General features: G+C 39.1%; 1 protein-coding gene across 3 annotated transcripts in view; it reads right to left on the bottom strand.

Moving 5' to 3' along the window:
• Positions 1–5,424: 5,424 nt before the first annotated feature.
• The window catches only part of CFAP95 (cilia and flagella associated protein 95), a 130,700-nt gene continuing 115,864 nt past the window's right edge, over positions 5,425–20,260 (bottom strand). For all 3 annotated transcript variants that reach the window (XM_045165063.1, XM_045165064.1, XM_045165062.1), the window contains one exon: positions 5,425–6,926. In XM_045165063.1, the coding sequence (XP_045020998.1) occupies positions 6,735–6,926 (192 nt within the window). In that variant the 3' untranslated portion in view covers positions 5,425–6,734. The remainder of the gene's footprint in view (positions 6,927–20,260) is intronic.

The raw sequence follows: 20,260 nt of genomic DNA, 5'->3' as shown, positions 1-20,260 counted from the left end.
GAGTTGGTGATGGACAGGGAAGCCTGGTGTGCTGCAGTCCATGGGCTCACAAAGAGTTGGACATGACTGAGCAACTGAACTGAACTGAAGAAAATAAAATTTGTCACTGCTTCCATTTTTTCCTACAATGTGCTTAACTTAAGGGCTAGTTGCCTCCCTAAGTTAGGAACTGCTTTGATTCTTCAACTGCAATGGGGTAGTTCTAGAACATCAGGAGATAGAAATCCTCGTATTATTTTTTCTTATCCCTTTATTCTTTGTTTACACTATTCCAGATCTGTGACAAAGGGAAAACTTCTCATAATTCTTAGCTATCCAGGACCCCTGAGTGGAGGGATTCACTTTGCCTTAGGAATGGATCCAAAAGGGTTATCCTAGCCCATAACTAGATTCCATGAACACCAACAACTTGGGCCACAAGTGACAAAAAAGCACGAAATTATGTTACCAATTTAAGACAAATGGGCAAGATTCCTTCTTCAGTTTCTTGTAGAAGTACTGAGCAGGAAGAGGCATAATTTTTGTACAAAGGACTTTGCATAAGAAGCATGCAACAGCACAGACTGTGGTCGACTGCAAAAATAGAAATTATTCCCTCCTTCTACCCACACTCTTTGGTAGAGCACACCCACACAGACTCCAGGCTGGCGTCCTGACTTGCTCCAGCCAGGCTTTAGTAAGCATGACACAAGCAGATGTCTGACAAACCCTTGTGCACAGAAATATCCCCATTTGTTTCTCTTGTGATCCTTGCACTACTACCAAATGAATAAGCCCAGTATGTTCTGCCACATGATGAACTACTCATGGCCAGGATGTCCCTGACAGCCCAGCTGTCTTTGAACCAAGCGCCAACTAGGTGAGGCCATCCTAGAACCATCTAGCCCCAAAACAGAGAAACCACCCAGTGGACCACAGAACAATAAGAAATAGTATTTTTTCTTTTAAGTCAGTATGTTTTCAGGTGGTTAGCAAAAGCTAATTGATAAAATTATGCATTCTCTTTCATGGTCGCCAAGTATAAATACATGTATGTAAGTGTGTACATATATATATATATACACACACACACACACACATATATGCATGCATACTTTGTCTTCTGGAAATGGGCACACAGACCTTAATAGTAACTTGTTAAATATTCACAAATGATTTAATCTTCTTCCAAAGGAAAGGAAAATTTCTTTACTTAGTGATTTTAGAATATTTCTCAATATTTTCAACAGGAATATTTGTAACTTTTTCAGGGCAAAGGTCTGGATTTCATTAGACCGTCAAAGGCGTTCATGAGCACAGCAGGGTGAGATCCACACTTAAAAGGAAAATTCTAGTATGAAGGAAGAATGTTAGCGAATGAGCTGAGTTTGATTCCCAGAAAACAAGCCCTAGTAACTATCCTGACAAATGAAAAGCAGAACTGTGTGATGAAAAATTAAAGAACAGAATTTTATGAACAATTTCAGTATTATTTATTGACTCACTGTATCATCACTATCATTGTCAAAAATATTGGTTAAACCACATATGTGCAATACAAATTTTCACTTAACAGTGCTTTCCTACAAGATCTTCCAGGTTCTATTCATTTTCAAATATTCTGTTGTGTTGGAACAGAAATTCCAGTATTTGTTTATAAATGAAATCTCCCAAGCTACTTCTCAAGCCAACAAAACTTTTTTTTCAGATTTATGTGTTTAAATTGTTTGAAAATTATATTACAAATAGGTTATGATCTTAAAAGCTAAATAACCCAATTTAAAATGGAAAATGGATCCAAATAAAGGCTTCTCCAAGGAAGACACACAAATGGTCAATAACCACATAGAAAGATGCTCAACATTACTAGCCATCAGGAAAACACAAATCAAAACCAAAATGAGACACTACTTCACACCCACTAGGATGGTTATAAGCAAAACAATAGAAAACAACAGATGTTGGCAAGTATATGAAAAAACTGCGATCTTTAAGCATTGCTGGTGGAAATGTAAAATACACTAGAAAATAGTTTGGCAGTTCATCAAAAGGTTAAACATAGAGTTAACATATGACCCAGCAGTTTCGCTGCTACCTATATGCCCAAGAGAAATGAAAACATATGTCCACACAAAAACTCATACATAAATATTCATAGCAGCATTTTTTAATAGTCAAAAGACAGAAATATCCCAATGTCCATCAACTGATGAATGGATAAACTGTAGTATAGCTATAACATGGAATATTATTCAGCCAAAGAAGAATGATGCACTGATATTTCATTCAACATGAAACCTTCAAAACATTGTAAGTGAGAGAAACTAATCACAAAAGTCCATGCATATGATTCCACTGACATAAAATATTCAGAATAGGTAAATCTGTAGAGACAGAAAGGACTTCCAAGGTAGCTCAGCGCCACCATGCAGGAGATGCATGAGACATGGGTTCGATCCTGGGTCAGCAAGATACCCTGGAGAAAGGCATGGCAACCCACTCCAGTATTCTTGCCTGGAGAATTCCATGGACAGAGGAGCCCGGTGGGCTACAGTCCAAAGGGTCACAAAAAGTCTGTCACGACCGAAGTGACTAAGCAAGCACACACGCATACATGCACATAGAGACAGAAAGTAGATTAATGGTTTTTCAGAACCAAGAGATGGAGAGGGAAAGGGGAATGACAGCTAATGGGTAAGGAGTGTCTTTTGGGGATGGTGAGAACATTCTAAATTGATTGTGGTGATATTAGCACACCTCTATGAATATATCCCAAATCACCGAATTACACACTTTAAGGGTGAACTTTATAATTTGTGAATCATATCTCAATAAAGATATTAAATTTTTGATAAAGCTTATGATCTTAATATTTGGAACACTGTGTGGGGTTTTGTTTGGGTTTTCCACTTTTATTTACAATATTTGCCTCAGGCTTGCTCCACCACAGCTATTTAGAGGGCCAATAGAGTCAGACATGACTACTGGGTTATTGGCAAACTGCCCTCCTGCTCACTCTGAAATAAAGTTAGCTTTTGGCCAGCACAGCTTTAAGAAAGGCTCTTTCTGCCTCTCTGTTGTTGATGGTAGCAATACCAGCAATTCTATGGGCTCACCCACCCTGTCACCTACATGTACTCTATGTCCTAACATAGAAAGGACTTTTACCATTTCTGCTTAGGGTCTTGGTAAATCTGGAGTTTTTCTGTGCCTATAGAAAAACAAGCACTGGAATCCAGGGAGTGATTTTCCTCTGTAAATAAACCAGTGAGGGGCTTCCGTGGTGGCTCAGTGGTAAAGAATCCACCTGCCAGTGCAGGAAACATGGATTTGATCCCCGATCAGAGAAGATTCCACATACCGTGGGGCAACTAAGCTTGCGTGCCACAACTGCTGAGCATGTGTTCCAAAACCTGGGAGCCACAACTACTGAGCCTGCGTGCCCCAGAGCCCATGCTCAGCAACAAGAGAAGCCACTGCAATGAGAAGCTTGTGCACCGCAGCTAGAGAGTATTCCATGCAGCAATGAAGACCCAGCACTGCTGCTCAGTCGCTTCAGTCGTGTCCGACTCTGCGACCCCATAGACAGCAGCCCACCAGGCTCCCCCGTCCCTGGGATTCTCCAGGCAAGAACACTGGAGTGGGTTGCCATTTCCTTCTCCAATGCATGAAAGTGAAAAGTGAAAGTCAAGTCGCTCAGTCGTGTCCGACTCTTAGCGACCCCATGGACTGCAGCCCACCAGGCTTCTCCGTCCATAGGATTTTCCAGGCCAAAGTACTGGAGTGGGGTGCCATTGCCTTCTCCAGACCCAGCACAGCCATAAATAAATAAATAAATAAATAAACATTTTTAAAAAATATTCACTTCCTGCCTCAGCACAAAGGGATATCCAGTATAAACCAGTGGATCTGAGATTTCTCTATTCAGTATTTCTAAGGTGAAGCCATCTACCCACTGTCCATCTCTATTTTCTTTTTTTTTGGCTTGAAAAAAATGTATTATCTTACAGCTTTTTGGGTCAGAAGTCTGGCACAGCTCTCACTGGAATAAAATCAAGGTGGTAGCAGGTTGTGCTCCTTTCCAGAAGCTCTTGGAGAGAATTTGTTCCCTGCTCATTTGGGTTGTTGGAGGAGTTCAGTTCCTTGTGGTTATAAGATGGTCCATCTCTATTTTCTACATCATATACTCCAGGATCTTGATTCCTACTTGAACTCAACCAGATTTGCTGTCCCTACTATTAGGATGTGGCCTCTGCCTTTATCATCTTAATCTCAGACACCAAGAATCTGCCAATTTTGCCATTTTTCTACCACCTCTTTCCCTCTACAACTTATTTCATATTTGTTCAACCTCTCCTTTGGTAAAGGGTCACAGTGCCTCCATAAATAAGTATACCAGGTGAGAACTGCAGCAAAAGGGTGAACTTACTCCATCCAGAGAGGGCCTCCCATCATAGCCCTGATGATTGCTGCTGTATCAAAATCAGACTAACACTACCAGATCTGTAAATGGGCCAAAGACATAAGAATTTGAATTTTAAAGTAAAATGTCCTAGTCTATAAAATGTGGCTCAATTTCTTAAAATTAAAGAAAAAACCACTGAAGATTAAATAAAATTTATTGTGGGCCAAATTTAATCAAGGACCACCACAGCAGTCTGCACTCTGCCATGGTGAGCTCACACCAACAATTCAGACATAATGCCATATAAAGGCCAAAAGAAAAACACTGAACAAATATGAATGCTAACTGTATAAAAACATACAAAATATAGTGTTATTTTGGTGTCTCAGGTGGAATCTTTTGAAGTATGTGTGTGGAACCATTAGAAGATAGTGCCGTCATTTCCTAAAGAAGACATTCTCTAACAATATCTGAGTTTCAGCTTTTATTGTTTGAAACACTCTCTGACACTGGTGACTGAACCATTAAAGCAGTTACCTAAAGAAATCCAAATCAACACAAAATAATTACTCCTGAAAAATCTAAGTAATCTTTAATTTTTTCAATGCATCATTTTATTCAACTAGTTTAAATACAACCCCCTTTATTTCATTCTCCTAATTGTGCAAACGGAGAAGGCAATGGCAAGCCACTCCAGTACTCTTGCCTGGAGAGTCCCATGGATGGAGGAGCCTGGTGGGCTGCAGTCCATGCGGTCACTATGAGTCAGACGCGACTGAGCAACTTCACTTTCACTTTTCACTTTCACACAATGGAGAAGGAGATGGCAACCCACTCCAGTGTTCTTGCCTGGAGAATCCCAGGGACGGCAGAGCCGGGTGGGCTGCCGTCTATGGGGTCGCATAGAGTCGGACAGGACTGAAGTGACTTAGCAGTAATCGAGCAAAAACTGATTTCTAAATTGATCCCTCGTGACAGACCCAGGTTATTTATGTAACATGTAATGCTAATCATTGTGACAGTATAGAATTCCTGCTAAAGAAGGTGAATTTTTTATTCTAAGTAAACAGCAAGTTCAAAGGTCAGTAATGGCCATTGAGACTTTTCCCTTACAAAAAGAAAAACAAATTATAAGTAGCTTGACATACAGATTTGCATACTTCAGACAGCTGTCCATCCTAGATGTTAATGAATGTTCAGAGTGATTAAACTTGAATTTATAGTTTATGGAAGGAAAGGTAATCCACTAGAATAGGTACTAAGCAGCAAGAAAATATAGTAAAACTCTGCTGGTGAACGCTTCCTTGCCATTTCCACATTTCCTTTATTTTCATTTCCCTATTCACAAGACTTGTGTTCTCACCTGTATTTTTCTAATCACATTAACATTTATCATGAAATACTATTTCATGAATTACTTTTTTTTAAAGAAAAATAATGAGAGTAAATTTAGCTTAGGCTGACCAAATAAATAAACCCTTCCTCAGAAAAAATGAAAGTTCAAATGCACCTCAAAGTTCAACTAGAATCTGCTATTTATGTAACCCTGGGAAAGCTACTTGAAACTTTGTCTCTGCTCATCTGTAAAATGGACGTGTAAGTCAAAACAACTGCTAAGATTTCTTCTAAATCAAACACTAGATGATTGGATTTTCCATTAAACCCTTAAAATTTCACTAAGATTCTGTCTGCATTACTGTTAGGCGATACAATCAAGAGGTGTTATATTAAATAAGGAAACTATTCCTTAAATATTAAATAAGGGAAAAAATTCCTTAAATATTAAATAAGGAAAAATACCATGCTGAAATGATAATCCATAATGTAGCTAGCCACCACAGATATGTTAAAGTCTGTAAACAGACACACTCCCCCTCAAAACACGTACACACACATTCAGCACCATCCTAGGGTCAGTGTTGCTCAAATTTCAGCAATTTGAGTTTCGTGTGGAATTTGAGTGCCACCTAAGTTTTTATTCACTTTAAAGTGGAAGTTACCTCATTTTTTAAAATCAGACACACCCTAAGCAATCACGAGCTTGACTGTGTTAGCTTTATGTATTTTTCCTAATAAAATGTATTCAATAAAATAAATCCAGTCAATAAAATAAAGTACAGTTAAATAAAATTCCTCCAAGTACTATCTAGAATTTGTTACATACCTTCAATGCTAAACTTTGGAAATACCAGAGTAGCTTATGAAAAAAATGATATACACACTGGTGTAGAATTTAAGATTTTGTGTTAAAGGAATGTATTGTAAAGTTTCCATTGTATTTATTAGGATAGAAAATCATCAACTGTTACATTCACTACCTTTCATTAGTTATAGAATCTGACCCCATACATTATTTTAAAAAGGGAGTAATAGGGCCACCTGTTAATGAGTAGAGTTTTCGTTTTACATATGAATTGGCATAAATCCCACTCTCGTCATGCCAAGTGTTGATGCCAACTCTTTTGGAACCATCTAGATCTGTGAACTGAGAACGGCATTTTCTGTGGACAATTGAATAATCATCATCTTGACAAGGATCACCCTATGGAGGGAAAAGATAATTTTAATATTAAATGACTGAAATATGTATAAAGGAATGATTTCCGAAAGTTGATCTTTAATGTGTTAGTCTTATTGTGATCAAAGGTTAATTTTCAAACAATTGATTAATATAATCTCTCAAATTACTCATCACTTCTTGTATTTGGCTATTGCATTTATAAGCATTTCTAATTATGAATGATAAGTCTAATTAATGATTGTCTTATTTATAAAATTATAAATTATTATACGTGCAAAAGTTTCTAAACCATAAATATACAGCATAAAGAACTATTTCTACATAAGAAAAAAACAACTACAATTTAACTACCATTTAACACCTTTTATATTAATATTTTTCCAAAGACTAATATCTTCAGTTATATTTTTTGTCTTTTTTTAATATAAATTTATTTATTTTAATTGGAGGCTAATTACTTTACAATATTGTAGTGGTTTTGCCATACATTGACATGAATCCACCACAATTGTACATGTGTTTCCCATCCTGAACCCCTCTCCCACCTCCTTCCCTATCCCATCCCTCTGGGTCATCCCAGTGCACCAGCCCTGAGCATCCTGTCTCATGCATCAAACCTTGATTGGCAATTTGTTTCACATATGATAATATACATGTTTCAATGCCATTCTCCCAAATCTCCCCACCCTTGCCCTCTCCCACAGAGTCCAAAAGACTGTTCTATACATCTGTGTCTCTTTTGCTGTCTCGCATACAGGGTTACTGTTACCATCTTTCTAAATTCCATATATATGTGTTAGTATACTGTATTGGTGTTTTTCTTTCTGGCTTACTTCACTCTGTATAATAGGCTCCAGTTTCATCCACCTCATTAGAACTGATTCAAATGTATTCTTTTTAATGGCTGAGTAATACTCCATTGTGTATATGTACCACACCTTTCTTATCCATTCATCTGCTGATGGACATCTAGGTTGCTTCCATGTCCTGGCTATTATAAACAGTGCTGCGATGAACATTGGGGTACACATGTCTCTTTCAATTCTGGTTTCCTTGGTGTGTATGCCCAGCAGTGGGATTGCTGGGTCATATGGCAGTTCTATTTCCAGTTTTTTAAGGATCTCCACACCGTTCTCCATAGTGGCTGTACTAGTTTGCATTCCCACCAACAGTGTAAGAGGATTCCCTTTTCTCTACACCCTCTCCATCATTTATTGCTTGTAGACTTTTGGATAGCAGCCATTCTGACTGGCGTGAAATGGTGCCTCATTGTGGTTTTGATTTGCATTTCTCTGATAATGAGTGATGTTGAGCATCTTTTCATGTGTTTGTTAGTCATCTGTATGTCTTCTTTGGAGAAATGTCTGTTTAGTTCTTTGGTCCATTTATTGATTGGGTTGTTTATTTTTCTGGAATTGAGCTGCAGGAGTTACTTGTATATTTTTGAGATTAATTCTTTGTCAGTTGCTTTATTTGCTATTATTTTCTCCCATTCTGAAGGCTTTCTTTTCACCTTGCTTATAGTTTCCTTTGTTGTGTGGGTTATATTTTTAATAACTGCTATCAGGTCATACTTGCAAGTAAATGCCAAGCTGGAAGGTTCATCCTATGAGAAATTTACCTCAGTATAACCCAGTATAATATTTAAGGTATTTATCCTTAGAGCGGGCTTCCCAGGTGGTGCTAGTGGTAAAAAACCTGCCTGCCAATGCAGGAGACATAAGAGACACGGGTTCGATCCTTGGGTTGGGAATATCTCCTGGAGGAGGGCATGGCAACCCACTCCAGTATTCTTTCCTGGAGAATCCCATGGACTGAGGAACCTGGCTGGCTACAGTTCACAGGGTCACAAAGAGTCAGACACAACAGAAGTGACTTAGCACACACGCATCCTTAGAGTACGTCATAAAAACTTCTATCGTAATAGAACAAAACACTATCACTTCCACTTCCCAAAGGGAATATTAATTCACTCAGATTACATCAAGGATAATGGCAGACAAGAAACATAAAGCCCTTGTACTGATTATCTAATTTCTGCTTTAAATTGATACTGATTTTAAAGCACTAGGACAAAATTGAAATTAAATCACCCAAACTATGAAACAATGAAAGAACACCAAAATAGTTCTAATCTTAGATAGGCTTTGTTGAAAACAATTGAAAATTCTAATCTCATAATAATTATGGTGTCTACTTATTTACTGAATGTCTATTATGGTCTGAACATGGTAGTTGAGTATAACTTTTAATCCACAACTGGCTCTGAAGTAGGAATTATTACTCCCACTTTACATGCAAGAAAATATCATTTGCTTAAAATCTCAGTGAAGAATCTAAAGAATGCCAGTGATTCAGCCAGGGCTTCAAGCTGTCTTCTTGTAAGACACATTGGTGCACTAGCACCTTCATGAAATTCTTAATAATTCAAAGATAAAATATACAAACAATAAAATCTGAAAGCTACATAATATCCATGTCACTTTCTATATAGTTTTGGGCTTTTGTTTTGTGTTGTTGGGGTTCTATTTCTTTGAGGTTTGTTTGTTTGTTTGTTTTGGGTCAGGTAGAGATCCTTTAAATGAGATTAGAGCATCACTTGCCAAACTGCCCTCTAAGTAGGAAGCAGGATCTCCTCATTCCTACCCCTGTTGAAGTGGAACTGAGGAGAGCTTCGCAGGTAAGTCAACACCTTCCTTTAGCATCTCCTAGGCAGAGAGGATGATATGTTTTGATGAGACGAATGATAAGAATAAATGTGATGTTTTAGGAGAAATATTCTGGCAGCAGAAGGTGCTAAAGTCTGAAGATGAAAAAGACTGGATCCCAGAGCTATGATTAGAAATGGATCTCAACAAGTTACATGTCATTAACTTATGGATGTATAAACAAAATGTGGTCTATTCACACAATGAAATAATTTATTTGGCCAAAAAAAGGAATAAAATACTGGTAGCTCTATAGCATAGATGAAATTTGGAAATATTATGCTAATTGCATGAAACTAAGCCAAAAGCCAGATTTTATGATTCCTTATATGAAATGACAAAATAGGCAAGTCCACAAAGAGAAAAAGTTGCTTTGCCAGAGGATGATGGAGGGCAAAGAATGAGGAGTGACTATTAATGAATGTGATTGGATCAAAAGGCACCAAGATATGTGGCTAAACATTATTTGTGGGTTGTATCCAGATGAAACTAGCATTTAAATCGATGGACTGAATAATCGATGGACTTCCCCAATGTGGGTAGGCATCAACCAATCTGCTGAGGGCCTGAATAGAAGAGAAAGGCAGAGAAAGTAAGAATTGGCCTGTTTTGCTTGAGCTGAGATGTTGATCTTATCCTGCTCGTTGGTGCTTCTGATTCTCAAGCACTGGTTTTCCTAGGATTTCAGCTTTGGTTTGTTTCTGTAGAGAAACCTGACTGGTACACTGGGTATGTGGTTTCTTTGGGGAATGATGAAAATGTTCTGAAATTGACTGCAGTGATGATTGTATGACACTAGAGATATATTTTAAAAAATCACTGAATTGTACATTTTAAAAGGGTGAATCTTATGGCATGTGAATTAAATCTCAGTAAATTATATCTCAGTAAGGCCATTATTTTTTACAAGTGGATAAGAAGGGGTGAAAAATGCTGAAGTTAGGAAAACTAATTAAGAGAATATTTGTTGCCTGTTAACACACATAAAACTGAATGCCTCCCATGATCAGAGATGGTAAACAAACCTCCCCACCCAAAAAAACCCCACACAACTGATCTGTAATATTTGACAATTTCTTCATTGTCTATACTCCTACCATGTTTGATTTCAAGTGAAGTCAGTAGTGAACACTGAGTTGGGAAGACATGAACAGACTCATTTCATGCAAACTTTAAGAGGCGACTCCAGCTCACCCTGAATCCACTTTTCTCATTTCCCATTAAGCAGCAGCCATGCAATGTGAGTAGATTAAGCCCCCTCTAGGTCTAGGGGCAGAATCTAACTGGCCTAAGACAATCAGGATCATCTCACTCCACTCTCAATGACAGTGATTAGTTCAGTGTTAGACATGTGACTTCAGTTTGTCCAAACAGCTTAAAGCCTGAGACTTCTGTTCAAGGGTTTGGGGAAGAAAACATTCTTTTTTCACTACTGGATATAAATAAGGAAGCACCTAGCCCAGGCTGCTGTTGGCAGCCTGCCTACAATCAATATAGCATGAAACCAATACCATAAAAAGGCAGATATGAGAGTCAGTAAAAAGTATGATGACATTGCCATATCAATCCTTTCCTGAAGCCAGACTTTTCAAAAATATATGGGCCAATAAATTACTTTTACTGCCTAATCTAGTTTGAGTTGGTTTTTGTACAACCTACTAAAAGCATCCTATCTAATATATACCTGAATAATCTGCATTATTGGAACACTGAGGTACTGAGAGTTAGAGCAAGGAAATGGGTCAAAAACAAGGGAGATGGAAATATATTAAAAAATAGGAGTAAAGGCAAACACTAAATTTCTGCCTAAGCATACACCCAGGAATTAGAAGGATGCAAACACGGAACCGGTGAAAAAAGAAGGTTTTGAAAAATAAGAACAAACCAGGAACAAATTAGGAACCATGAGGGTATAATTACTATAAGGAAGCAGAATAAAGTATGTTTTTCAAAGTTTAGTACAAAAGGCACCAAATAGAATAGAAAAAAAGCAGCTTCACCAACCAAGAAGGTCCTACAACAAAGGACCTTTTATATTGACTGCAGCTCATACCCAAGGCCAAATTGAGATGCTGGGAGTTTTGGACAAGCAAGTAATTTGGTCTACCTCTGAAACTAAATATATAGGGAGGGAGTAATCATTTCAAAATTATTACTAGTTTTCTCTTTTCATTGTATGTAACCACCCATTTTCCCAAGGGGTGATCAAAATTTGTTTTAGAAAAAAATGACAAAGAGCAAAGTAATATCACCTTCTAATGAAAAATACAGTTTTTCCTAAAGACAACAACCTTGCAATCCAATGCACACTCTTGAGGATTTTAGAATATCAATGACTATACCTGGAAGATTCAAATCATAGATTTCTCCAAGCATGGAGAGAAAACATTCTTTGCCATGAAACCTTAAACAAGAGTTGGAATAGAGAGTAGGAAAATACAAAAGTTTGGGGCATGGTAGAAAGATGAAAATAGGTAAAAGCAAAGAAGGACAGGAGAAATAGTTGATGCATTTCCCAGTTTTCCCATCCCTAGACTTAAATCAGGGCTTCCCTGGTGGCTCAGACAGTAAAGAATCTGTCTGCAATGCAGGAGACCAGGGTTCAATCCCTGGGTTGAGAAGATTCCCTGGAGAAAGAAATGGCAACCCACTCTAGTATTCTTGCCTGGAGAATTCCATGGACAGTAGAGCCTGGCAGGCTACAGCCCATGGGATCACAAAGAGTTTGACATGACTGAGCAACACCTTTCACACAGTTTCATAAGCTTCCCCGGTGGCTCAGTGGTAAAGAATCCTCCTGTGCAGGAGACTCAGGAGACGTGGCTTTGATCCCTGGGTCAGGAAGATCCCTTGGAGGAGGAAATGGCAACCCACTCCAGTATTCTTGCCTGGAGAATCCCATGGACAGAAGAGCCTGGTGGGCTACAGTCTATGGGGTCGCAAAAGAGTCAGACACAACTGAGCTTGCAGCACAGATTTAAACCAGATAGGGTCTCATTGATATGGACAGAGAGAAGTACATTAGATACATGAGAATAATGGCAGAAAGGCATAGGGGTCTCCTGGCCCTCATTTCTCATGAGATCTTTAAACAGACCACCTCTCATGCTGTTCTTTCATTTGCCTGGGGCACAGCCAAACTCAAACCAGTGAAGCAGCCTGGTCAGGCAGAGGGAGGTCTGAGAATCATCAGTCCTGAGGCATGTTTGGTATTCTGTGGCACAAACAAGACCCTGAAAGTAGCTGCAAGTCTGGAGAGAGGGTTCAACTGTTAGCTGCAGAGCTGAGCACTGAAGCTAGTTATTGAATGGCAATCACAGAAGGCTTCTGTGGGGTCAACAGTATCTATGGAAGTGGAAATGAAATTCAGTCATCTCAGACAAGCCATGAGGGCTCCAACCAAGCCCGGAAAAAAAGAGTGGGAAATAGAAAAAGACTGAAAGACTCACAGACTATAGCCACTTATACTAGTAAGAAAAAGAACAACTAGGTAGACTTGGGATATCATCCCAAAGACTAGATATTGATGGAACAGCTACACAACAACTCTTTGTGCCTGCATGGGCTTCCTCACAGCATGGTGACTGGGTTCTAAGAATAAGGTTGGCACAAAGAGAACAGGAGGAAGCTGCAGTGCTTTTAAACAGCTACTCCAGAAATCATATAGCATCACTTTCATCACAGTCACAGTTCACCCAGATTTGGGGGGAGGTAACACAGACTTGGAGATGGCGATGGACAGGGAGGCCTGGCGTGCTGCAATTCATGGGGTCGCAAAGAGTCGGATATGACTGAGCGACTGAACTGAACTGAACTGAACACAGACTCTACCTCTCAATGTGAAGAGTGTCAAAATCACATTGTAAGCTTATGATGATTGAGAATTAGTATTTCCCCACTGGTGATGGGCTTAGGAAGAGGGCCAGTGATCAGTTAGACATACTTCCTCTGCATATGTGAATTGTGGACAATTGTTAGAGTTTCAACACCCTAACATAATATCTAAATGATTACTCAACATCTATCAAGTGGGTTGGGAAGAAGTGTTTAGAAATTGTATATAGAAAGAGATTTGTGGATTATTTCACATTATTGGCCGATCCACTATTCTGGTCCCACACAGACCCTGAGTTCTGACAAAGTACTCAAGATATCACTGACAAAGTACTCTTAATATATCTTAAGATATCACTGAATTGTCTGAGTCTTCCGGATAGATGAGGGTAACAGAATTCATCTCAAGTGTGGAATGGGTGGGCAACAGAGCACAACAGCTTAAGCAGAGCTGTACTAGAGGAGACATTTCACAGGAAGAATTTAAAGGACTTACTAGCCTAACTGGGGATAAAGAATCAAAGATGCTCATACCTTCAAATTTGGATGGCTGGGAGAGTTCTAACACCATTAAAAAGAATTAAAAAGAGATGGAGATGAGGAGGACTTGTTAAAGGGGGCAAATGATGAGTCACTTCTCAGACATTTTTAATTAGAGATGACATCAGTACAAAATGCTTATTTGAAAGGTAATGCTGTTGGACAGATGTCCAAGAGAGAAGTCAGTGCCCTATGCACAGCAGTGATAATTGATTGGGTAAAATAGCGATAAAGAATATCACTAGGACCATGGATCATATTTGAATATGGACTCTGGCTTTCATAATTAACCTGTATCAATTTTCTGTGAGTATGAAAACTTTACCATGGCTATGTGTCTGTTATTAAGAAATGCACGTTGAATTATTTATAGGTAAAGAGGCACAAAGTCTCCAATCTACTCTCAAATGGTAAATAATTGGTGACTCTAGGTAAAGATTATATGGGAGCTCCTTGTGCTGGTCTTATAAATTTCCTGTAAGTTTGAAATTATATAAAAATAAGTTACCCCCTCAAAGGTGATGGTTACAGAGCCATGGGAGTGGATTAATTTTCTGAGATTATGTAAAATGAGAGGAGCAGGGTTCTGGGACCCAATTCTTGGGAATACTTATGGCTGGGTTCATAAAAAAGCCACAAAAGACAGAGACAAAAAGGCATGGAGAGAGCATTGCAAAGCCATAGATTCTGAGGAAAGGCAGGGCACAAAGAATGCAGTGGTAGCCAATGACTACTCACTTCCAAAGAAGCATCATAGAGGGCAAGACCTGATAAAACACAACCAACAATAAGAATCAATCTCTTGTCATCTTTGACTGTGCTGTTTGAGAGAATGGTTGGGGAAACCAAAACATCCTGATAGAAGACGGAAAAAAAGTGTCAGAGAAAGGAACACAGAAGGCAAACAGGCCCTGCAACAACGGGAGTTACTAAAGACCCAGCAAGAGAATCACTGTACAGAAAATCTGCATTAAGGCTAATAAAGTTTTCTTTTTCCTTTCCTTCTCTTTTTCTTCCTTCTTCTTTTTAACAGATAATAGAAAAACAAGTTAGGATATTACAGAAGGGTCCTCTTGAGTGCCCAGTCAGCCTTCCCTCATTGTGAAAGACAAATAAGACATGGTTTTACCACTTACATCAGTAAAATGTATCAGTAAGTGATGGGTATCCAATTCTTAGATTTCCATCCCTTTCCCACCTCATTCCCATAACCTCTAAGCATCATTTATCTTACAAACCATTTTTTCAGGATAAAATGACATTGCTGTTTCTTAGTCAACCATATACCCAGTCTTTACCCATTTCTGTGATTTCACTTATTCTTATTTGATTTCATCCTGTTTTTTTAGGACTTTTTATTTTTCATAGTTTTATTTCTCAAGGTAATTTTCAGTTTTAGTCCTGCCTTCTAGAATATCAATAACTCTACCTAACTTAATATCACTAGATAATTTGAGAGCAGTCTCAATTCCTTCATCTAGAGAGCTCATCCATAAAAATACATAATGGGTTACGTTTCCTGCCCAAATCAGTCACTGCAAACTAACCTTGTGTCCACCATTACAGATAGCTATTAGCCACCTGTCATTCATACAGCAAAGATCATTCTTCCCTAGAATGCCTTTAAGCATCCTCATTTGGTGTACTCCATTTACTCTTTAAAATGTATGGAGGCAACAAGCTTATTTATCCAAATGTCACATTGGATGGAATTAAAAAAGATATTAAAGTAGATTGCTGTGATACTTTGTTTAACTTCAGTATATATCACATATAAAATTCTTCCCTACTTACATGCACTTGACTGAAGACCTGTCTTCCCCTAATTAGGCTGTCTTCTAAACACACACAGAGTGATGTGGGAAGAAAAGAACAATCCTCCTACAGCCAAAATTACTTTACTGACTCTGGGAATCACAGGTCATAGGCATTTTAGACAGATTCCTTTGTTCATTTCCCTACATTACTTTTAAATTGATTTCATTTCTATTGGATATTTTTTCCTCAATGATTGAATAAGAGTAACTGGCAAATGCAGCTGTAAAGAACATGCAAATAGTTGGATATATTTTTATTATCTATTTAAGAAACCTTTATATATATCTTTTTATTTGGTAAAATTTGACAAAGGAAAAACATTTGTAACAAATAAAGGTATTCAACCAAAGAAAAATAGTCATGGGAAGTTCAAGGAAGTATAGACTGTGAATATAAGTATAAACATCTATATCATTAATGAGTTAGGGTTAGGGTCATCCCAAAGAAAAATATGGAGGTCTATATGAATCAGATCAGATCAGATCAGATCAGTCGCTCAGTCGTGTCCGACTCTTTGTGACCCCATGAATCGCAGCATGCCAGGCCTCCCTGATCATCACCAACTCCCGGAGTTCACTCAGACTCACGTCCATCAAGTCAGTGATGCCATCCAGCCATCTCATCCTCTGTCGTCCCCTTCTCCTCCTGCCCACAATCCCTCCCAGCATCAGAGTCTTTTCCAATGAGTCAACTCTTCGCATGAGGTGGCCAAAGTCCTGGAGTTTCAGCTTTAGCATCATTCCTTCCAAAGAAATCCCAGGGCTGATCTCCTTCAGAATGGACTGGTTGGATCTCCTTGCAGTCCAAGGGACTCTCAAGAGTCTTCTCCAACACCACAGTCCAAAAGCATCAATTATTTGGTGCTCAGCCTTCTTCACAGTCCAACTCTCACATCCATACATGACCACAGTGAATAGTCACATCAAAAAATAACCTGACTTTTCAGGGCAGTTCAGTCGCTCAGTTGTGTCCAACTCTTTGTGACCCCATTGACTGCAGCATGCCAGGCCTCCCTGTCCATCACCAACTCTTGGAGTTTACCCAAACTCATGTCCATTGAGTCAGTGATGCCATCCAACCATCTTGTCCTCTGTCGTCCCCTTCTCCTCCCACCTTCAATCTTTCCCAGCATCAGGGTCTTTTCTAATGAGTCAGTTCTTTGCATCAGATGGCCAAAGTATTGGAGTTTCAGCTTCAGCATCAGTCCTTCCAACGAATATTCACAACTGATTTCTTTTAGGATTGAATGGTTGGATCTCCTTGCAATTCAAGGGACTCTCAGGAGTCTTCTCCAACATCACAGTTCAAAAGTGTCGATTCTTCGGCGCTCAGCTTTCTTTATAGTCCAACTCTCACATCCATACATGACTACTGGAAAAACCATAGCTTTGACAAGATGGACCTTTGTTGGCAAAGTAATGTCTCTGCTTTTTAGTATGCTGTCTAGGTTGGTCATAGCTTTTCTTCTAAGGAGCAAGCGTCTTTTAATTTCATGGCTGCAATCACCATCTGCAGTGATTTTGGAGCCCAAAAAACTAAAGTATGTCACTGTTTCCATTGTTTCCACATCTATTTGCCATGAAGTGATGGGACCAGATGCCATGATCTTAGTTTTCTGAATGTTGAGATAGAGAGAATAGATATGATAGTCAGATTATCTATATATCTTATCTATCTCTCCATCTTATCTGTGTGTCTATTAATCTCTATATCTAAATAAAGATCAATGAGAGAAGCTGGGGAAGCCTTGTGGAACTATATGAGCAACTGCCAAATGATCCAAAGGTTAAAGCCTATCGTTGTTGCTCAGTCACAATCATGTCCCACTCTTTTCAACCACATGGACAACAGCATGCCAGACTTACCTGTCCTTGACTATTTCCTGAAGTTTGCTCAAACTCATGTCCATTGGGTCAGTGATGCCATCTAACCGTCTCATCTTCTGTTGCCCTCTTTTCCTTTTGCTTTCAATCTTTCCCAGCATCAGAGTCTTTTCCAATTAGTCAGCTCTTCCCATCAGGTGGCCAAAGTGGAGCTTCACTTTTCAGCATCAGTCCTTCCAATGAATATTTAGGATTGATTTCCTTAAGGGTTGATTGACTGATTTGATCTCCTTGCAATCCAAGGGACTCTCAGGAGTCTTCTCCAACACCACAATTAGAAAGCATCAACTTTTAGACCCTCAGACTTCTTTATAGCCCAACTCTCACATCCAGCATGACTACTGGAAAAACAATAGCTTTGACTATATGGGCTTTTGTCAGCAAAGTGATGTCTCTGCTTTTTAATATGTAGTCTGGTGGTGGTGGTTTAGTTACTAAGTCACGTCCGACTCTTGCAACCCCATGGACTGTAGCCTGCCAGGCTCCTCTGTCCATGGGATTCTACAATCAACAATACTGGAGTGGGTTGCCATTTCCTTCTCCAGGGGATCTTCCTGACCCAGGGATTGAATCCACGTTTCCTGCATTGCAGGAAGAGTCTTTACCAACTGAGCTACAAGGGAAGCTCTTTGTCAGAACTCTCCTTCCAAGGAGCAAGTGTCCTTTAATTTCATGACTGCGGTAATCATTGCAGTGATTTTGGAGCCCAAGAAAATAAAATCTTTCACTTTTCCTCCTTCTATTTGGCTTCCCAGGTAGCCTAGTTGGTAAAGAATCCGCCTGTCAATGCAGAGTATGTAAGAGACATGGGTTCAATCCTTGGGTCAGAAAGATCCCCTGGAGTAGGAAACGGCAGTCCAGCAGTCTTTCCCGGGAAATCCCATGGACAGAGGAGCCTGGAGGGCTACAGTCCATGGGGTTACAGAGTCGGACAAGACTCAACACACACATATTTGCCATGAAGTGATGGGGCCAGATGCCATGATCTTAGTTTTTTGAATGCTGAATTTTAAGCCAGCTTTTTCACTCTCTTCTTTCAACCTCATCAAGAAGCTCTTTTAGTTCTTCTTCACTTTCTGCCATTAGAGTGGTATCATCTGCATACCTGAGGTTATTGATATTTTTCCCAGCAATGGTGATTCCAACTTGTGATTCATCCAGCCTGCCATTTCACATGATGTACTCTTCATAGAAGTTAAATAAGCAGGGTTACAAAAAACACAGCCTTGATATGCTCCTTCCCCAATTTTGAACCAGTCCATTGTTCCCTGTCCGGTTCTAACTGTTGCTTCTTAACCTGTATACAGGTTTCTCAGGAGACAGGTAAGGTGCTCTGGTATTCCCATCTCTTTAAGAATTTTCCACAGTTTGTTTTGATCCACACAGTCAAAGGCTTTATAGCATAATAAATGAAGCAGAAGTAGATGTTTTCCTGGAATTCCCTTGCTTTTTCTATGATCCAATGAATGTTGGAAATTTTATCTCTGGTTCCTTTGCCTTTTCTAAATATAGCTTGTATGTCTGGAAGTTCTCAGCTCATGTACTATTGAAGCCTAGCTTGGAGGATTTTGAGCATTACCTTGCTAGCGTGTGAAATGAGTGCAATTGCGCGGTAGTTTGAACATTCTTTGGCATTGCCCTTCTTTGGGATCGGAATGAAAACTGACCTTTTCCAGTCCTGTCGTCACTGCTGAGTTTTCCAAATGTACTGGCATATTGAGTGCAACACTTTAATAGCACCATCTTTCAGGATTTGAAACAGTTAAACTGGAATTCCATCACCTCCACTAGCTGTGTTTCATAGCGATGCCTCTTCAGGCCCACTTGGCTTCACATTCCAGGATGTGCGGGTCTAGTTGAGTGAGCACACCTTCATGGTTATCTGGGTCATGAAGATCTTTTTTGTATAGTTCTTCTGTGTATTCTTGCCACCTCTTCTTGATCTCTTCTGCTTCTGTTAGGTCCATACCATTTCTGTCCTTTATTGTGCCCATCTTTGCATGAAATGTTCCCTTGATATATCTAATTTTCTTGAGATCTCTGGTCTTTCCCATTCTATTGTTTTCCTCTATTTCTTTGCATTGTTCACTTAAGAAGGCTTTCTTATCTCTCCTTGCTATTCTATGGAACTCTGCATTCAGTTGCATATATCTTTTCCTTTCTCTCTTGCCTTTCAGTTCTCTTCTTTTCTCAGCTATTTATTTATTTTTCTTTTTCTTTTCTTTTTCTCAGCTATTTAGAAAGCCTCCTCAGACAACCACTTTACCCTCTTGCATTTCTTTTTCTTTGGGATGGTTTTGGTCACAGCCTCCTGTATAATGTTACAAACGTCTGTCCATAGTTCTTCAGGCACTCTGTCTACCAGATTTAATCTCTTGAATCTATTCATCACCTCCACTGTATAGTCATAGGGAATTTGATTTAGGTCATACCCAAATGGCCTAGTGATTTTCCCTACTTTCTTCAATTCAAGCCTGAATTTTGCAATAAGAAGCTCATGATCTGAGCCATAGTCAGCTCCAAGTTTTGTTTTTGCTAATTTATAAAGAGTTTCTCCATCTTTGACTGCAAG

The sequence above is a fragment of the Bubalus bubalis genome, chromosome 3 (genome assembly GCF_019923935.1).
Source record: "Bubalus bubalis isolate 160015118507 breed Murrah chromosome 3, NDDB_SH_1, whole genome shotgun sequence".
Classification (NCBI taxonomy): domain Eukaryota; kingdom Metazoa; phylum Chordata; class Mammalia; order Artiodactyla; family Bovidae; genus Bubalus; species Bubalus bubalis.
The sequence above is the reverse complement of the archived record's forward strand: the minus strand, read 5'-3'. Positions and strand labels throughout refer to the sequence as shown.